General features: G+C 42.7%; 1 protein-coding gene across 1 annotated transcript; it reads right to left on the minus strand.

Moving 5' to 3' along the window:
- Positions 1 to 2052: 2052 nt before the first annotated feature.
- Positions 2053 to 21010, minus strand: LOC142309956 (proteoglycan 3-like). Its single transcript, XM_075347427.1, has 5 exons — positions 20924 to 21010; positions 15968 to 16209; positions 14016 to 14150; positions 6185 to 6290; positions 2053 to 2288 (listed from the first exon to the last, which is right to left on the minus strand). Exons 1-5 carry the CDS (start codon positions 20976 to 20978, stop codon positions 2230 to 2232), a joined length of 597 nt encoding a protein of 198 aa, XP_075203542.1. The 5' UTR covers positions 20979 to 21010; the 3' UTR covers positions 2053 to 2229.
- Between the last annotated feature and the right edge of the window lie 278 nt (positions 21011 to 21288).

Consider the following 21288-nt stretch of genomic DNA (forward strand, 5'->3'; position numbering starts at 1 on the left):
GCCCACAGCGAGGTCATTCAGGAGGTAAGTATGTGTGACAGGGGTTAAACGACTTTGTGCGCCACAGGCAACAAATTGCCCGTGACGCACAAACGACAGGGGCAGGTGCGATCGCACATGCGATCGCACGATAAATCGATGCATGTAAAGCAGCCTTTAGTCCCGAATATACAGGAGGAGGACTGGGAAGAGGTTCTTGAATCCCCAACTAAGGTATCACCCTCAGTTAACAACAAAATGACCCAACTATATATCATACATCAAGCGTATTTAACCCCATTATGGTTGTTCAAAATGCGACAGCGGGTGACTTCTGACTGCCTGCGGTGCCATGTAGGGGATGCTGACTTCCTCCACATGATATGGGGTTTTCCGGTGACTGCCACCTTTTGGAAGGGGGTTGTCTTGGTCTTATCTTCCCTAGCTCTTTTTCCTATACCCCTTGAACCACTTCTCTGCCTGTTTGGGGTTATGGACAAAGGTACATGGTCACATCATCGCAAAATTTTTCTACGGGATTCCCTTTTTATGGCACGGAAACTCATAGCCATGCGGTGGATGGGTGGTTCTCCTCCTACGGTGCGAGCGTGGATAGAATTGGTGAATACAATGCTCCGATATGAACGGACTGTATATCAAAATAGAGGGTGCCCGGAGAAATTCAACCAGATATGGGAAATGTGGAATTCCTCCCCTTTGACTTTGACTGATTGATTACAATATCTCCATATGTCTCTACCAGCACTTACTACAACACTGATTGTGGAGGGGCACAGACTCAGAACGTCCGGGTTGGCGTTATCGGCAGAGCTAGTTAATAGTTGTTTACTGTTTTTTCTGTTTTGTTGAATTCATTATGCACACTTCTACTGTTTAATAAACGAATTAAAAAAAAAAAAAAAGAGCTCATCCCATCCATTCCCTATTTAGGGCCAGCAACTCGGATACCTAGGGTCAAGTATCCGGCTCAGCGCAAAGGTGCGGAACCTATCTAGGGTGGTGAGTGACCCGAAGGACAAGCAGTAGGTTTGATCAGTGGTCACCATCTTCCCTCTACCTGGACATAGGGTTTCCCTTCCCTTTCGCAATGCACTTGGTACTTCCCTGCACCTAGCGTGACATACAGGCTCTGTAGAGGACTTTTGGTAAACTTGTTGCTGTTATGGGAGAACTCTGCCAATCTTGGCTGAAATCTTTCTCTGTGGGTTCACTCGTAACATTTTTAGTTTATACATTTATTTGCTATGTAACCATGATTGCTATGGTGACAGAACCCCTTTAAGTCATTTCGCTGTCCACATTTTATTTGCAGTGCGTCTGTGTTACTATTGCCCCATTTTGCTCCCTTTTGCAGCCCTCTAGCCCATAGTATAACTATTTTACAGTCAATTTTCAACACAGAAGTTCGGGTCCTCATTGACTTGTATGTACAGGGTGGGCCATAAGTATAGATACACCCTGGGTGGGCCATATGTATGGATACACCCTGAGTGGGCCATAAGTACGAATGCACCCTGGGTGGGCCATAAGTATGGATACACACTGGGTGGGCCATAAGTATACATACACCCTGGGTGGGCCATAAGTATGGATACACCCTGGGTGGGCCATAAGTATGGATGCACCCTGGGTAGGCCATAAGTATGGATACACACTGGGTGGGCCATAAGTATGGATACACACTAGGTGGGCCATAAGTATGGATACATCCTGTTAAAATGGAAGTGGTTGCTGATATCACCTTACTGTTCGTGGCATATTAGTACATTGGAGGTGCTTTTTTATCAGGGTGTATCCATACTTATGGCCCACCCTGTAGTTTGGTATCGAGGTCAAATTTGACTTAAGTCTGGTTTCCCGAACAACACTTTTTTTTAAGTCCAGCCAAACCCACTGATCCCCAACATTCATGGGTGAACTCACCTCTAATGATTGACAACTGATTACAGAATGTGATTTTTTTTTTGTCTCATTATGTCCTCAAACAGAACAAAAGAATCTGTAATGTCAGCAAAACTATAACACATTCATATGTATGAAAATGTATTCAACTTTTATTATAAGCTACATAGCAAAAATAGGTAGTTAGAACATGACTACCATAAGCTTATGAGCAACTGGGTTGACGAATTCCAAGACTCTGCTCCTAATCCAACACTCGTATATGGTAAACCAAGTCTTTACTCGTCTTCATAGTCGCTCATGAAGGCTGATGAACTGGGCTGATGCTCAGTAAGTGCAGACAAATGGCAATTGAGTGCTGCATTTGTAAGAGAACCACTGGCCATCTGAAAGATAAATGAAAGACTTTAAGATTAGAACACAACAAAAAGAAAAGATACAGTAACAAATGCAGGTTTATATAACACTTAAGGTTTATTATAATGTACATTAGTCTAGTCTATAACCATATGGAATCATAGGGCTGCATTGGAGCACACAAATTGCCAGCTTTCACTCTCAACTGTACAATTTTCCTTTGGGTGGCATGGTGCTCATACTAAATTAATGAATCAATATCCAAAATGTCAGACTACCCCTATTTACAGACGAAAATCTGTTTCTAAAATAATATGTCACATGAATCTAACAGTAAAATGTTTTGAAAAATCCCAAACACAGAAAATACATAATTACATAATTTCGCTGGCGACAGTAGGACCATGTTTGCAGAATTGCTACAGATGTGTAGTATGGACTTCTCCACTAGTCTGTAGCAACGTACAATACAAAATGTGAGGACGAGGATTTAAAAATCTCACCCAAAGTGGTGGTAAAAATCTGCATGGGAAAAAAAGCATAAGTGAGTTTTCAAAGCTGCAATAAGCTTAAAGGGAACCTGTCACCAGATTTGGAGCCCATAAGCTGTGACTACCACCAGTGGGCTCTTATATACAGCATGTTAGAATGCTGTATATAAGAGCCCAGGCAGCTGTGTAGAACGTAAAAATGACTTTATAATACCTACCTAAACAGTCGCTGCGGTGGAGTTGGGTCATATGGGCGTCTTCGTTCTCCGGTGCCGTCACCTCCTCTTTCAGCCATCTTTATCGTCCTTCTGAAGCCGGGATGCATGACGCGTCCTACGTCACCCACACTTGCCAGCATTGAGGTCCTGCGCAGGGCAGATCAAAGTATTGCAGTGCGCCTAAGCGGGACCGGCGAGTGTGTATGACGTAGGACGTGTCATGCACACAGGCTTCAGAAGGAGGACGAAGATGGCCGAAAGAGGAGGCGCTGGAACCGGAGAATGGAGAATTTCCCACAAGGCCATGCAAGTCTCCTCATACCGGCATGCCCAGACCTGACAAGTCACTATTCACAAAGAGAAACCTTACCCCTTGGATCCTTGTCTTAAGGTACCGTCACACTAAGTGACGCTCCAGCGATCCCACCAGCGACCTGACCTCTCAGGGATCGCTGGAGCGTCACTACATGGGTCGCTGGTGAGCTGTCAAACAGGCAGATCTCCACAGCGATCAGAGATCAGCCCCCAGCCACCAGCGACCCGTGTAATGACGCTGTCCTTAGTAACCATGGTAAACATCGGGTTACTAGCAGAGGGCTTTGCTTACAGTTACCCGATATGTACCTTGGCTACATGTGCAGGGAGCAGGTTTTACGGTGGCTGTGGCACTGGAGACTATGTTCGGATTTCTTGCTACTGCACATGTGCGAGCACTGGAGACTATGTTCGGATTTCTTGCTACTGCACATGTGCGAGCACTGGAGACTATGTTCGGATTTCTTGCTACTGCACATGTGCAAGCGCTGGAGACTAAGTCCTATCTTGGAGCCATTGCACATGTGCGGGTGACATCATCGCTGACACGAGGTCACATGTCTCTGACACCTTCTAAGCTGATTGGCCGCTGGTCATGTGCTTGTGACACGTGGTCACATGTCTCTGACACCTTCTATGCTGATTGGTCGCTGGTCATGTGCTTGTGACGCTTTGCTCGGTGATAGGCCAGCGTGACGTCATTGCTGTCGTTCCGGCAGCGGATTGGCTCTGGTGTCCTCCATCTTGGATGAGGCACAGAGTCTATATAAGACCCTGACACACGCCGCCCGGCGCTCAGTCCTCTTGGTTCATGCATGAGAGTAGACGCTCTGTGCACGTCCCTCTAGGCATCTCTCTGTCTATGCTAGGAGAGTGCTACCGGCAGGGTAGCGTTCTTGTACCTTACAACTTCGGCTGCAGTCCGTATCCTTACACCTTAGTGGAGCGGACATAGGCAGGTGCCTGAGGCACATGGTCCGGCTGGGCCTTGTGATTTTACTCGTAGGTGGACGTTGCCGCTAGGGTAACGTTCCTTATACTGCGTCTGGCAGTTGTTCGTATCCTCGCACACTAGTGGAGCAAACGCAGGTAGGAGCTTTGTGCGGCTTACGCTGCTGTCCGTCTCCTGGCACCGCTAGAGGAACGGACCTAGGTAGGTGCCATTTCACACTCACTGCTTTTGTCTCTGTGACCATTAACAGAGACCATACCACACACCCTCCGAGTAAGGGAGGAATTGCTTTATTTCCTAATTATATTCCTCTGTGAGTTTAACAGAGGTATTGCACTCTGCACTTTTCCTATTACTATTTACAGTGGCACACTTATATACCCCTTATCCTCTGCCATAGTCTGCAGCAGAGTCTTTGCACGGTGGACCCTGACTGTCTGATATTCCTTTGGGTTTTATTATCAGACAGCCCCCCGTAACAGCAGGGAGCCGGCTTCTAGAAGCTGCGGACGCTGGTAACCAAGGTAAATATTGGGTAACCAAGCAAAGGCTTTGCTTGGTTACCCGATATTTACCTTGGTTACCAGTGTCCGCAGAAGCCGGCTCCCTGCACATTCAGATCGTTGCTCTCTCGCTGTCAAACACAGCAATGTGTACTTCACAGCAGGAGAGCAACAACTAAAAAATGGTCCAGGACATTCAGCAACAACCGGAGACCTCACAGCAGGGGCCAGGTCGTTGCTGGATGTCACACACAGCGACATCGCTAGCAAGATCGCTCTTGCATCACAAAAAACGTGACTCAGCAGTGATGTCACTAGTGATGTCGCTTAGTGAGACGTGGCCTTTGGCCTCTCACCAAACCAAATCAGATCTCAGACTTTGCACTTATGAGGGGCAATACCCCGAAACACGGTGTCTGCAAATTGAGATTCTAGTTTGGCTTAAATCCCAAGTAATATGCATAGGCTAGATAAAGGGTCAATATTGACTTTTAGGATTGCTTCTTCTAATAGGTGGCACTAGAGTTCAAGCCCTCTTCCTCTCTGAAGAGGCAATTTGCATAATTTAAAAAGTGAAATACACTGTAAATCAATGTCATGACGGATGATAACATTGGAACGTAACACATGAAGAAACTTAATATTAATCTAACCCAATAATCACTGAATACAAGAATAATTTAAACATTTTTGACAAGACTGAGATTCAAAGAACATTTTCTAACCCAGGAAACCAGTCCACCTCTCTGAAGAGTGTCTGAGAGGCCAAAGAGATGATTCTCAACAGATTAAGAAAATGACTCCATGGGTAGATGGCTTAAAACTGTTATTGAAAACAAGTGTACTATATATTTTGTAGTTGGTCATTAATATCATTTAACACTTAAAAATAAATTATTGAGATGGGAAAATTTAGGTTTTTAATTTAGTTGCATAATAATTCTGCATATTAATAGTTGTCCAATAATTCTGTAACATCTCTTAAGAAGACAAAACCTCAATTCTACTTCTTTAAATATTCAGGTTTCAGGTTTATTAACCTTTTCGATTGCCTGACAGCACTACAGATGTTCAACAATAAAATGAATAATCAAAGCTACAAATTGCTGAATAGCCATGCACTTTTGGATAGATGGACGGATTTCATTTTGTATTCTTCCTACTGTCATGACACTCACATGATGCAATTTGGTGATTTTCTTAGCTGAGAGACCATAAACACAATATGTAAATGTATGAGAGATCCTGTAACAGGTGCCATCCGTCACCTATAGTTCCCTGTATTGACAAAACTTAGAAGTCAAATGATTTTTTACTGGATCCTTAGAGATTGTATTGAATTTGTATCATGACAAATTGTATTGCACCTTAATGATGTGTAAGAAAGGTTTAGGGTGGACATTTCTTTATGTAGCATTTAGAAGAAAAATCATTTACTGTACTTACTGTTTGTATTCATAGCAACACACCATTCTCCCAAAAATTTTCGTTGCCCACAACCCCAGCGGACATAATCCAGGTCACTACCATCAAGATTTCTGTAATTTGAAAGCTAAAAAAGAAATGTCATATTTTATTACTTCTATATTCTGTATTTGTGAGAGTCAGGAGCTGAATGAGAATCATCAAGCTCCTGGGGTGGTCAGGATCATTGGCTACTTACCCCTCAGGATACGGGTATCATTTTTTATGTTCAGGTGTAAAACATCAATGACCTGGACAACATAGGGCTATTGCAGGTTGGTAACTAATAAATTACTCTTTGCATGTACGTGTCACCGGGCAGCTTACTGCTTTCGGATTCAACCCCTTCCAACAAATGGATGTATATATGTCCTGATGCAGAATATGTATCTACATCATGATATCATGATATACAGTATATATGTGTGTGGGATGTCATGGGCATCTAACATACAACGAAGCTCCCACTCCAGTCACTTTGACCGCAGCTTTGGTCACAGGGGCGTTTCAGAGGTTCGACAGTAGGAGAATGGTTCCCTTTGTCAGCTCCTTGGCCTCACAATGTAATTGCGGAGTGCCATTTGGGTTGCTATGCCACAAAAAAAGCACTAAGTTTGGTAAAGTTACCATTCCAATTACATTGAATAGTGAACGGTATATAAAAATATTAAGAATGGTTTTTATGTTGTTTATTCTGCTTCCCAAAAAGGGTAATAAAAAAATGATCAAATTGGAGACAGTGAAAAGTACAGCGTGTCACATAAAAAAGAAGTCCTCGTGCAGCTTTGTGGATACAAAAATGTAAAATCAATTTATTTTTCGGTGTATGTATTGTAATAAAAGTAATAAATCGAATTCCGGGAGGCGGAGCTACGAGGTAGCTGCTTTTATCATGAGCTCCTGCAGCAGCCTAGGCCAAAAACGTTATCCAGGCCCATCCTAACATCTAAAGGCTGCAGGGATAAGGCCAGGACAAGGGGCGCACATCAGGCCCGGCTCTCCTGATACTCCGGAGGTGAAAGGTGTATGCTGCACCACAAAGAAAGGAGTGCTCTGACACAAAGCACCAGGCTGCAGGCTGTGGGCTGTGCTGCACAGAGGAACGCTGCCCATCCTCCCTGCTCCCCCTGCAGCTGTGCCACTGCAAACGGAAAGCACCCGGGACCTGTAAGAGAGGGGTTAAATATCGCGCACTAACATCCAGAAGGAGACAGGGAAGGGGACTGAAGTGCTTCCAGCGGCAGCCATAGTTTTCAGTGAACTCTCACACACTCCCCTCCCTGCCACAGAAGAAATAGTGAAACACTGAGCAGCAGCAAGCTCAGCAAACAGGACTGCACGCTGTGTTCACCTGTCACACAGAGCTCCGTGGACAGGCCCACCGTCTGAGATACTGTGAGTGAGGAGGGAGCTGAGAGCCCCTGGAGACATTTGGCTGTGAGAGCAGGTCAGGAGATAAACAGGGGGCTGAGGAGGGGGCAGATACATCCCTGCAGGTCTCATCTTACATGGCTGCTGCACAAGGCCTGTAATCTGCAACAGTAAACAGAGGCAGATAAGCCTGAAGTGCATCACAGCTCAACTTGATTAACCCCTACTCCATCACTTCACCAGCACTGACAGTATAGTAGAGGGTGAAAAACAAAAAGAAGTGGGATCAGTCATCTGGCCTGCCTCCTGCCCTTCTGACTGGTGTTTTTCAAGTAACATCTATACACTCTCATACACAGCGTGGAAATAATTGTGAAACAGCCAAGTTTACCACACAGATGTAATTAAGCTTATGTTATTGTGACGTCACCACAGTCTCTAAAGAAGCTCCATATTTACAGTTCTTACTATGGATAAATTTGTGGGTAAGAGCAATGCCACACAACCAAGTAAAGGAATTAGACTGCAAAGACGAAACCAAAATGCATTCCCATCACCAGGGGCTTCCCCTGAGGCAACTACAGACCCACCCCAGGCCACTGCTAAGGCCATCACAGATCTCTTGATGCCAGTGATTGATGGGCGGCTGGCAGCCTTCCAGTCTTCATTAGACGTTATAGTCACCCAAGTTAATGCCCAGGGTTCAAGGCTAACAGATGTGGAGCAGAGGGTCTCTGACATGGAGGACTCTGTAAAGGAAATTTCAGAGATGCTAGAGAGCAGGAATAAGGACATTGCTGTATTGCTGGACAAGGTAGATGATCTGGAGAACAGGTCCAGACGCAATAATTTAAGGTTGGTGGGCGTCCCTGAATCGGTTCGACAAGCTGATCTACTGAAACTCACTTCAGAATGGCTACCAGGAGCTTTGAAATTGGATCTAAAGTCGGGGCCAATTGCTATTGAAAGGGCCCACAGAGTGGGCCCATCTCGAAATGATGGAGAGGTCAGACCCAGACAAGTAATTTTTAAGGTCCTGGACTTCCAAGACAAGATCAGATTGCTGACAGCATTTAGAAAAAATCGCTCACTTACCTACAATAACTCTAAACTGCTTTTGTTCCAAGATTACTCAGCAGCCTTGACAACAAGACGCAAAGCCTTCAATCCAGTATGCAAACTATTGGCGGAAAAAAATATTCGCTTCAGTCTACTGTATCCTGCTGTTCTACGCTTCACTACAGGGGGAAAGAATTGGACTTTTGAAGATCCTAAGTTGGCTTTAAATTACCTTCTTCAGGAAAATGGAGCTTCGCCAGCAGTCAACACAGACACTTAAATCGGAGACGTCACTGTGCTACAGTTCTGATGTTCATTCTGTTTTTCCTTTTTTTTTTCAGTGTCAGGACTGCCAGAGAGGCAGGTGACATTGCCATTAGATTAAGGTTTTTGTTTAGATGGGAAGGGGTTAGGGGGCTCTGCGTGCGCACCTTTAGTTTAGCTCTCATATGGGTTGTCGCGTTTACTCGCTGGGATGGACGAGGGAACCCAAATAGGTTGTTTATAATTTTACAATTAATTCCTCCTTCTGGAATAGGATAAATGACTAACACAGAGAGCACAAATGTGTCCACGATTAAATCGCTGTATTGGTGCTCCTGGAATGTTAACGGGTTAAACTCTCCTATTAAGAGGAAAAAAGTTTTAAATTATCTACATTGTTTAAATTGCCATATTGTCTTCTTACAGGAAACACACTGGATGAAGGGCAATCACCCATTTCTTCACAGCAGAAAATATGCTGTATGCGCAGAAGCGTCATTTACGGGAACACAAAGAGGGGTAGCTATATTGATCAATAAGCATATTAGTCATGAAGTTCTGGAGGTTTCAGAGGACCCTATGGGGAGATTATTATTGGTGAAAGTGAAGATAGAGGGCACTATCTATAACTTAGCAAACATATATGCACCAAATATTCCTGATCCACAGTTCAGAGCCAAATTGATTGAAAGTATCACAGGTTGGGATATGACTAATTTAATTGTAGGCGGAGATTTCAATGAGGCTCATGATGGAATTTTAGACAGGTCAAGTCCCCAGCCATCTCCTCTATTGGCGCTCCATAGTGGTTTGCAATATCTCGTCAATCAATTGGGACTAATAGACACATGGCGCATGCAGCACCCAATAGATAAAGATTATACATTTTATTCACATGTCTATGACTTACATACACGGATTGACTATTGGCTACTAAGCCCAGCACTGATGCCACATTTACTTTCCTCCAACATCCTAGACATCTGTATTTCGGATCATGCACCGGTTACTTTTAATTTGTTATTATCTACCACAATACTACGGGAAAGAAGGTGGAGGTTTCCTTCATATTTATATCAATCTGAGGATTTCAAAGCTTCTTTACAAAACTACTGGAGCTTTTATGAGAAGGATAATCACGAGCATAGTGGGGACGCTGGTTTGTATTGGGCTGCCTCCAAGGCAGTAGTAAGAGGTCAGATAATATCATATGTCAGCCATAAGAGAAAAAAGCTCCTGGAACAAACTATATCAGCACAAAAACTTCTCACGCAGGCATATAAAGATTTTAAAAATAACAACACGGATGCGACAAATCAACATTTCTTAGAGGCCAAGGAGGTGGCGGACACCTTGGCCCATGAGATGGCACTTAGTAACCTGGACTACCAGAAACATAAATACTTTAAATGGGGCAACAAACCTGGGAAATTACTAGCTTCTTTAACCAAACCCTTTAGAACCACCACTAGAATCCACAAAATTAAAAAGAAAGATGGTACCATGGTAACAAAAGATGAGGAAATAGTGGAGGAGTTCAGGGCATTCTTTGGCTCGCTGTATGAGGCGGAACCGAGGGAGGTTGACGGGGAAGCTGATTTTATCCATGGTACCGTAGCGCCCATCTTGACAGAGGAACAAATAGTAGTACTAAACGCCCCTATAAATATTTCAGAAATAGTAAAAACTATTGGCACTCTTAAACTAGCCAAAAGCCCAGGGCCCGACGGATTTAGTAACGAATATTATAAGATCTTGGGAGCCTCTATCGGTCCTCATCTATGTGCAGTGTATAATAAGATAGTCACAGATAGAATAATTCCCGACAGGTTCAATGAGGCAAACATTATAGTATTACCTAAGCCAGGAAAAGACCCACTACAGGTGGAGGGATACAGACCCATCTCATTACTCAACTCTGATTTTAAAATCTTTACTAAAATACTAGCTGGTAGATTACAACAAGTGATTCCAGATCTTATTCTGCCCTTCCAAACAGTATTCGTGCACGGGAAATCCATCACCTATAACATCAGGACGGCTATTGGGGCTATCTCTTATAGCAGGAAGCATAGATGTACCAAACATATAGTAGTTAGCCTAGATGCGGACAAGGCCTTTGACAGGGTCTCTTGGGCCTATTTACATAATCTTTTGGCATGTCGCCAGGTGGGATCCTGGTTTTGCGAAGCAGTCAAGATGACATACACAGACCCCAAATCCAGACTATCTATAAATAATACATTCTCTGAGCCATTTGAGGTACAGAGGGGAACGAGGCAGGGGTGTCCCTTGTCACCTTTATTGTTTAATTTGGCTCTGGACCCAATGTTGAGGACCCTACATAATTTAGCAATATTTCAGGGCATGAGAGTCGGTGGGACAACAATTAAACTTTTGGCTTTTGCCGATGATATTTTATTGTTTATTGCCAATCCCTCTCAAGCGATTCCTGAGATAATGAACACATTGAATAATTTTGGAAAGGCCTCAGGCTTCAGGGTAAATTACAAAAAAACTGAGGCATTGGCAATGTACAAATTGGGTAAAATTGATAACAACTTATTTCCCTTCCAGTGGTGTACCAGGTCCATTAAATATTTGGGGATTCAGCTCCCAGCAAACCCCTTGTTACTATATCAAATTAATTATAAGCCTCTTATAAATTCATTAATACATCTACTCCAATCTTGGAAACATCTGAAAATATCCTTTTCGGGTCGATGTCACTTAATTAAAATGGTAGCATTCCCCAAAATAATGTTCTTATTTCAGACTCTCCCGTTGCTTCTACGCAAATCAGATATTAAGCTACTAAATTCATCCTTTGGAAAATTCATTTGGGGGCACAAGGGGCGTACTAGGATCAGCTTAATCAAGCTTCAATTACCAAAAGGGGCAGGGGGCATAAATCTTCCAGATCTGGGCAGATATAATCTAGCAGCAAATTTTAGATATGTGGTGGACTGGGTGCGAGGAGTATCTCACTTTGCCAATGTACAATTGGAACAACAGCTATGTTCACAAGTCTCGTTAACAGCATTGCTGCATTTAGGGAACGAGGAAATACCGAGTGAGGTTAGGGATCATCCAACACTATGGCATACTATACTAACGTGGAGGAAGGTGAGGAAACTTGGTAAAATTAACACTTCAAGTTCCCCATTTCAACCCTTTATTGGAAATCCGAGATTCCTCCAGGGTCGCCCTCCGAGGATTTATGAAACATTGTCAATGCAGGGTTGTGCTTATGCTGCAGATCTAATGGAGCCTGATTTATCGTTGCTTTCTTACGAGAAGGCGGCACACCGATTTCCAGCTTTTGTGGGTCAGCCTTTTCTTTTTCTTCAGGCGCGTAGCTTGGCACAAAAATATCTTGTTGACAAGAAAAACGGAGATCTTGGAGGAAGTGTGGATAACTTTCTTAGGAGGGCAAGAAGCCAGGCGTCCTCGACTAGTCAGGTTTATTCAATGTTGCGTACAGTTTGGACATGGGAGGGGAAAACAACAGGTCCAGCAAAATGGAAGGTAGACATGCCAGAGTTCGAGGTAAAGGATTTTTTACAAGCCACGCTGTTGCAACGTAAATTTTTGTTGTCCAGTAGCTACACAGATATGGCCTTGATGATTCTACATAGAGCATATATTACTCCAAAAATTCAATCAAAAATGGACACAAATGCCTTATACTCTTGTTCTAAATGTGGCATAAGAGACACTGACCTGTTTCACCACTTATGGGACTGTGTTCAGATACAGGGAGTATGGAGAAGCGTTCACTCAGTCTTACAAAACACATACAATATTCAGTTTGCTCTGACACCACAGTGGGCGATTTTTAACATGTTGGAGGAGGCTCAACAAAGTCTTCCGAGAGGTACCAGGGCAATGTTAACTATTTGGGCCTCGGCCACTAGGAAAAGTATCCTACATCTCTGGGTAAATCCTGAAGCACCTTCTCTAGCGTTTATCCAAACAAAACTAATGTTCATATTCAAAATGGACTGGCTGGATGCACTGTCGAATAAGGAGAAGTTGACTAAGCGTTTCTTTGAAACATGGTCTTTATTTATACCTAACTTGGCTACAGTGCATAAGGATAGACTTAAATCTCAGTTTGGACAGACCTCTTGGTACCTTTTTGAACTGCTCAATGGACACATACCAATTACATAAATTACCATTTTAAGTTGCTTCTGGTCGCACGCAGAGCGGGGGGAGGGGTGGGTGGGACTGTTTTGATTATAATGTCATCAATGAAATGCTCTTTGTATAAGAGCAGATTGTAAAAGAAATTCGGTTAAAATTTAATAAAAAGATGTTTAAAAAAAAAAAAAAGCAATAAATCATCAATATAACTATATAAGTTTGATGTTGCCAGAAACATACTGATTCACAGAAAGAAAGTTAACATCTTATTTCTGCACCATGGTGAATCATTTAAAATTTAAAGCCTAAAATAATTGCCAGATTTGGTAATTTTCTTCCCTTTTTCCCCATAAAGAGATAATAAATGTTATATGTATATTAATTTAAAATAAAATGTATGGCCCCTTGAATGCAATGATGAAAAAAAATAAGTTTTGTTCATAAGATACAAACATTGCTGCTCCTTAATGGGAAACTATCAGATTGTTATACATATGGAAGTAGAGGCAGGGCTTCATAGGTGCGTGTCACCTAATAAACATGAAATATATTTTTTAGAAATCTTATGTGCCAGGTTTGAGAAATCTAGTGTAGCCACCATATATAAATCGGTCTGTGAGGGGGGCATCAGTGCACTTGTAAGAAGCTATCTAAATGCATAGACGCCCCATGTGCAACTTGATATGCATGTGACTTATAAGCTAGAATCTTGATGACTGGCACGTCTCTACATCTCTATGTATGAGGTACCGCATCTATACAGTCTCACCATATGTAAAAATGTGCTGAAAGGTTCCCTTTAAGGGACTAAACAGTTTGCAATTAATTTTTAGGAACTCTAGAGAGTCTGTCTATGAGATGGTATTATCAAGTCTTAGTAGGATGTCCACTATTGGTTCTATGGGGCCCCTTACAAATGATATCATTCACTAGAAGATGCCTTAGGTGTAGAAAATGTTGCTGTACTTACTGTGCCTTTCTTCCAAACACCAATCCAAACATAGTGGGAGTTTTTAAGACTTCTTTTAAGTAACCTTTGAAGATTACTATTTTCGTCAAAGCTATGAACAGAGCTCAAATTTCCACTCAGATTACGACAAGAGGTCTAGGAAAAAAAAAAAGATATAAAAAGTTAACCTTGTATTATAATATTTAGCATATTTTTAGCTTAATGAGTTTTCCCCGTTCATGAACAGACACATTTTAATTATTTTTTTGTACATTTTGTGTACTTGCGGTTTCTGGTTATCCCTATTGCAAAGTAAATTATTTTTGTTTCTTTTTGTTGTTATGCTTGGGGGCTAATGTTATGATATTTTATTTCTTATTTTGGTGATATTGGGAAAAAAAATAAATATGTGCCTATTTTTCACATTTTATATATTTTTTTATTAGCACAAAGGCTCACTGAAATATGTGTGAAATTCTGTTCTTTCCATTTCTTTTTTTTTATGTATTGGATTTTTACATTTTTTTTCATTGACATTAGGATTAAAAACTGCTATTTGGCCTAGCTATTACTAGTCTATGCACATTGCACACACATTGGACCCCCAAAAGTTTATAAAAGTTACCGGTTACATTTTAAATTTAGCAATATGTCTGCACTAAAGGGCTGATCTAAGTTTGCTAAGTCCTGCACCTTCCCAACACATCACGATCACACAATGACGGTAAAAGGAATCATCATAGAGGCTTCCCGAATCTGATAAATACAGTTAGGCCCAGAAATATTTGAAAGTGACACAAAGTTTGGCATTTTAGCTTTTTACCATAATATATTTACGATACAGTTATATAATCAACATGGCTTAAAGTGACGACTCTCAGCTTTAATTTTAGGGAATTCACCTCATAATTCGAGTAAGGGTTTAAGAATTACAGCTCTTTAATATGTATCTGATTCTTTCAAGGGACCAAAAATAATTGGACAATTATCTCAATACTTTTTAATTGGCTGCATGGGCTATTCCATCATTAGTCCATTATTAATTGAGCAGGTAAAAGGTCTGGAGCTGATTCCAGATGTGGCATTTGCATATAGAAGCTGTAACTGTGAGTCTACAACATAAGTTCAAAAGAGCTCTCAATGGAAGAGAAACAGACTATCATTAAGCTGAAAAAAAGATGTGGATCAAAAATGTTAGGATTTCCAAATCAACAGATTGGTGCATTCTGAAAAAAGGATCCCACAGATGAGCTTGGAAACTCAAAAGGGCCTGGACAGTCACACAAATCAACAGTGGTGGATGAACAAAAAATCCCTTCCATGGTGAAGGAAAAACCCCTTCACAACATCAACCCAATGGAAGAACACTCTCCAATAAGTAAGTTAAGTACCTAAGTCTACCATAAAGAGTAGAGACAGAGAGTTTCACAGAAGGTGAAAACCATTAATCAGCCTTAAAATTAGTAAAGTCAGATTAGGCTTTACTAAAAAGAACATCTAAAGAAGCCAGCTCAGTTCTGGAAAATCATTCTTTGGACAGATGAAAATAAGATTAATTTCTACCAGAATGATGAGAAGCAGAAAGTAAAGTATGGAGAAGGCTTGGAGCAACTTAAAGCACACACACCCTCTGTAAAACATGGTGGAGGCAGTGTGATGGCATGGGCATGTGTGGCTTCCAATGGCACTGGGTCACTAGTGTTCATTGTTGATGCGACAGAAGACAGAAGCAGCCAGATGAATTGTGAAGTGTACAGTGCTGTACTTTCTGCTCAGATTCAACCAAATGCAGCAAGCTTGATTGGATGAAGCTTCACAGCAACCAAAGAGTTTTTAAGGCAAAGAAGTGGAATATTGTGCAATGGCCAAGTCATTCACAGGATCTCAACCCTATCGTGCATGATCTCACATGCTTAAGACAAAGCCTAACTTCAAACAATTATAAGGCTTATTAATCAGATACATAAACCTACCGAGGCTGTGTGGAAACCACTAGACTGTTGGGAAACATGGTACTTGCAGTTTCCATTATCAGAACAGACAGAATATTCTGCTTTTTCAGTAAAATCTGGCTCCATGTCACTTTCTTGATTCAGAGACAAGTCTTCTTCACCTGACTCATCCTCATTGTGGAATTCATCAAATGACTCGTGAAAGTGATCTTCATTTGTGGCGACTTTAATTAACTGTTCGTCATTTTCCTGCTCATAATCTCCTGAGAACAAAAGTAAAAATAGTATATAAAAAAACACAACTTACACTGTGGGCTTTTTTATTAATACTCTGGTCACACTTCTGCTAGATGTCTTTTCACCAGGATGACAATGGTTTTAATAGACGGAATGGCATAAAAGAAAAATCAAACAAAACAAAAACTATGGGCAGCTCCATTTTCAGAATTCATATAAATTTGTCAGGGTGACCGAAATTTCTGCTAACATTAACCCTTTCACCACCAGTGATTTTCTGTATTTTGTTTTAGTTTTTTCCTCCCCTCCCAGGTGGCTATCCTGAGTGACATGCACCTACAGTGTCTTTGCACAAAGTGGCTCATCTCTGCAAAGATGGAAGAAGACACCAGACGCTTGGAGCATATGAAGCAGCTCACTGCAGCGTTTCAGGAAGTGGTGGTTGTGAAGAAACCATTAATTGGGCTTGCAATAAGAGCACTGAGAAGTAACATTCAGCAAGCCAGGAAGGTTCCAGGTATTACACCTATTGAATTGGAAAAAACCAGTGGAACATTCCGAATCTATGGGAAAACGGTAGAAGCTGTGAAGACAGCTTGAAGGCTGTTGGAGTTTGTGGAAGAGGTTACAGAAGTGCCCAGAGAAATTGTCAAGAAGCTGACTGGCAGAAATGGAAGAATCATGCAGGAGATGGTTGATACGTCCGGTGTGACGAGAGTAAGACATGATATTCATAATGAAGCCAGGATACCCTGACATCGGTAAGGTTCCATGTGTCATTGTGGGAACAAAGGAGTGTGTTGGAAATGTACGAGTCCTCTTAGAGTACAACCTGGGGTACCTGGAAGAGCTAAAGCAATTGAGTCTTGAAAGACAGAAGATTGCAGAGAAACTTTGTCAAGTTGGTGTGAGGTGGTGACCACTTTCGAGCCAGGGCCCAGAGTAGAAGTGCGGTCCATCTAATGAACATGTTGCCTTGAATAGCAATGGAAGCAAGTCCTGTAGCGAAAGGAGCCAAGATCATAGAGGACCTAATTATACATCGGGCTATATCACAGACTCTGAAGGCTCTAAGACAATGGCCGAAGCAAAGAATGGAGCTTGGGACTGGTCTCTAGCCAAAGATGGTGTTGGGAAAGGAAAAATCAGAGAGACTGTTGAAGATGTCTTTGAAGAAGTGTCCAAAATAGATCTGAAAAAAGAAAATGGTCTACATATAGCAGATCTTTTATCAGCTCAGTGCTGAGGTACCAAGACAATAGCACCTCTAGTCGACTAGATAGCTCTGAGTTAGACCAGATGGTAGTTTCGACTAGAAGAGAGTCTCCCTACCACACTGGCTGTTGGAGACAGTCATGGAGAGATAGGTCCGATCGGGGGGCGTATCTGAGAAGGTGGTTAACTGAGATGGGTCTGGTGACAATGGCCAACCTCATGTCAGGAGCTGAAGCTCATATTCATCAGAGAGAGCCCTCTCGACTGGTAGGGCAAGGTAACACTAATGCCCTGTCTAAGGGCACCTGTAGGTTGTCAAGTGTTCAACCCTACAAGTTTGAACAGAGGGCGAGGGTATGTGAGGTAGTGATCACCAATGTTGTGAATGGCCGCTATGTGTCGCAGTGGAGAAGGTCCCCTATGACATTAAACTAAATGTGTTGCTATGGGACCTGTAGTTCCACAAGACTCTGGTATAGTATTTGTGGGTCAGGTTCCCTTTAACAATAGACAGGTGTGGAGAATCACATACCTCCACCTGTGGGAGTGTCCAGGGTTATTTTAGAGACAGTCAGAAGTCTGAGAGTGGGCTGCATATGGATATTATGTGCTGGAGGTCTCAGTCTGTGTGAAGACTGGAGAGAAACGTCTGGAAATTAGTCCAGGTGAAGACTGGGGAAAAGACTGCAGCCTTGCTGGAAAGGGCTGGAGGCTACAGGAAGCAACCACAGTGAGTAGTGTTCGCTGGTAGGAGCCAGAGTGTGGAGACAGCCATGCCTCCACTATGGACATTTAATTGGACTGGAAGCCCATGGTATGTGGATGTGTTATATTTTCCTTTAAGCCGGAAGACGCTTTGTTACATTTTGTTTAGCAGTTTATGCTGAGTCTATTAAATAAACTGCTGGGTTTTATAAGAGACGGTGATACCTGTGTTGCCTAAGCTACCTAGCACCGCTGCAAGCGAGTGAAACCCCAGGTTGCAGTAAGCAACGTCACAATATATATTTATTATCCTGTGGTGCCCACTACTCTTTTCTTAACAACGTGTTGTGAGGACCAGTGTGTGAGAGATATAGAGAATATTATACAGAGGGGCAGTGTGTGTGTAGGATATTATGCAGAGGGACAGTGTGTGTGTGAGCATATTATACAAAGGAGCAGTGTGCATGGGCATAGTATACACATGGGCAGTGTGAGGGTGTATTGTACAGAGGGGCAGTTTTTGGGGGATAGTATATAGAGGGGTAGTGTGTGGGATATTATATAGAGGAGCAGTGTGTGTTGGGGATTATTATACAGAGGGGCAACATGTGTGGGAGAGATATTATGCAGATGGGCAGTGTATGTGGGGGATATTATACAGAGCAGCATTGTGTGTGGGGATATTATACAGAGGGGCAGTGTGTGGGGGGATATTATACAGAAGGGAAGTGGATCAGTGTGTGGCGAAATTATACAGAGTGGCAGTGTGTGTGGGGGATACTATACTTGGGGGCAGTGTGGAAGACAGATTATGGAGAGGGGCTGTGTAGAGGGTGTATTATGGAGAGAGTAGGTATAGAGGCTATGTTATGGAAAGGAGCAATGTAGGGGGTGTGTTATTAATTCTCAGAGGAATTACATTGGAACCTTGGATTAAAGGGTGCTTTACACGCTGCAACATCGCTAACGATATATCGTCGGGGTCACGTCGTTAGTGACGCACATCTGGCGCCGTTAGCGACATCGCAGCGTGTGACACCAATGAGCGACGATCAACGAGCGCAAAAATGTGAAAAATCATTGCTTGTTGACACGTCGTTCAGTTCCTTAATATCGCTGCTGCAGGTACGATGTTGTTCGTCGTTCCTGCGGCAGCACACATCGCTATGTGTGACACCACGGGAACGACGAACATCTCCTTACCTGCGTCCACCGGCAATGAGGACGGAAGGAGGTGGGCAGCATGTTCCGGCCGCTCATCTCCGCCCCTCCTCTGCTATTGGACTGCTGCCGTGTGATGTCGCTGTGACGTTGCACGAACTGCCCCCTTAGAAGGAGGCGGATCGCCGTCCAGAGCGACGTCGCAGGGAAGGTAAGTCCGTGTGACTGGTGTAAGCGATGCTGTGCGCCACGGGCAGCGATTTGCCCGTGACGCACAACCGACGGGGGCGGGTACGCTCGCTAGCGATATCGATACTGATATCGCAGCGTGTAAAGTACCCTTAAGAGTAACTTTGTTTGAGAGCATTTTGCAAGACAAGCAAAGCTTTTTAAAAACGTGTAACTTGGTTTAAGAGGAATGATTTGCAATAAGATCAAATACTCACCATGCACCCTTCTGGTTCTGTCCTTTCACCGTGCTCTGACGTGTTCTGGACTTAACTTTTTGTATATATGTACTCTAAAACAGTATACCATTGCACAGTACAGTATATACTATATAGCATGTTTATCAATTTGCATTTGTGGATACAGTGTTGTACTTTTTTTCTGCTAACCAGTGCAGCACATTGCTTGTACTGTACCTCCTGGACACCAGCAATTGTATTGTAAGGTAACATGCAGTTTAATTTGTTTTATATGTTTTTTACTGTACAGTATTTTGTATTAGTGTACTGTAATAATTTTATATGAATACAGTACATTATTTTGTACTGCTGTAATCAGTTGTACACTCCCGGAACAAATTATGGAATTATGCTCATAATCCAAAGTTCCACTGTACTTCATTTTCTGGGACAACGTCAAGGGTGCTAACACTGTTTGCTTTGCCTTGATTGTGTGTGTGGATGTATGTATGTAGAGTATATGTAAAATATTTTCAGCCAGGAGATGTTGTTTAATGGGAGTTATTAATGTTTGATTGGGGCCCTGAAATTCCTGGTGGCAACCCTGTGCCGATTAACCCCATATCTGTAAGTAAATATTTTTCAACCTGACAGGTTCCATTTAAGGGTACTTTCACACTTGCGTTGTTTTCCTTCCGTTACAATCCGCCCTTTTGGAAAACAGCGGAATCCGTTAACGGATTCCGCTGTTTCCCATAGACTTGTATGGGTGACGGATTGTGCCAAAAGGACCTGCGTTAGCTGAGCGACCGGCCGCCGGCAAGTGACAGCGCTCAGCTGAGTGCTCGAACGCCGGCATGCTCGGCCGCCGGCAAGTGAGAGCACTCAGCTGAGCGCTCGCCCGCCGGCATGCCCGGCCGCTGGCAAGTGACAGCGCTCAACTGAGCCACCGGCCGCCGGCTATTGAGAGCGATCAGCTGATCATTCACAATAGTCTGCTGCCGGTAAAACTGTAAAGAAAGAAGAAATAAAGCTTTCCGTTGTTTTGTACGATCCGTAGCATCCGTTGTGTCACTATATGCAACGCATCCGTTGCATCCGTCACACAACGCAATGCTACGGAAGCCGTCCAACGCAAGTGTGAAACTAGCCTAAGTCAAATACATTTACCACATAAGCAGTAAGAACAATAATAACGGCCAAGACAATTAACCTAAATGGGTATCAGCAGCAATTATATATGTTAACTCACCAGATTCTTGAGCACAGATCGTCCCCACCAAAAGCAGCAGTAGAAGCTTCCACATGTTTTCTTGGTTTGGTGTCTTCTCACAAGTCTGAGGATCTACAGGTTTGTTCTTCTCTTTCAGAGCTTCACTTTTATAACTGAAATTTAGGAACTTGAAGGCCAAGGTTCGCTCATTATTCCATGAAACTGATAAGTAATGGTGCAAAAAAAAACCAGATTAAATCATGATTGCCTCAGCTTAACTGTCTAAATAAATCAATTTCCTGTTGGTAAATTTAGATTGTTGAAAGTCAAATTTGTTACATTAATTTACAATTGTTGTAAAACACTATAAGGCTATGTGCACACGCTGCGTTTTTATGACCCGG

This window comes from Anomaloglossus baeobatrachus, chromosome 5 (assembly GCF_048569485.1).
Source record: "Anomaloglossus baeobatrachus isolate aAnoBae1 chromosome 5, aAnoBae1.hap1, whole genome shotgun sequence".
NCBI lineage: Eukaryota > Metazoa > Chordata > Amphibia > Anura > Aromobatidae > Anomaloglossus > Anomaloglossus baeobatrachus.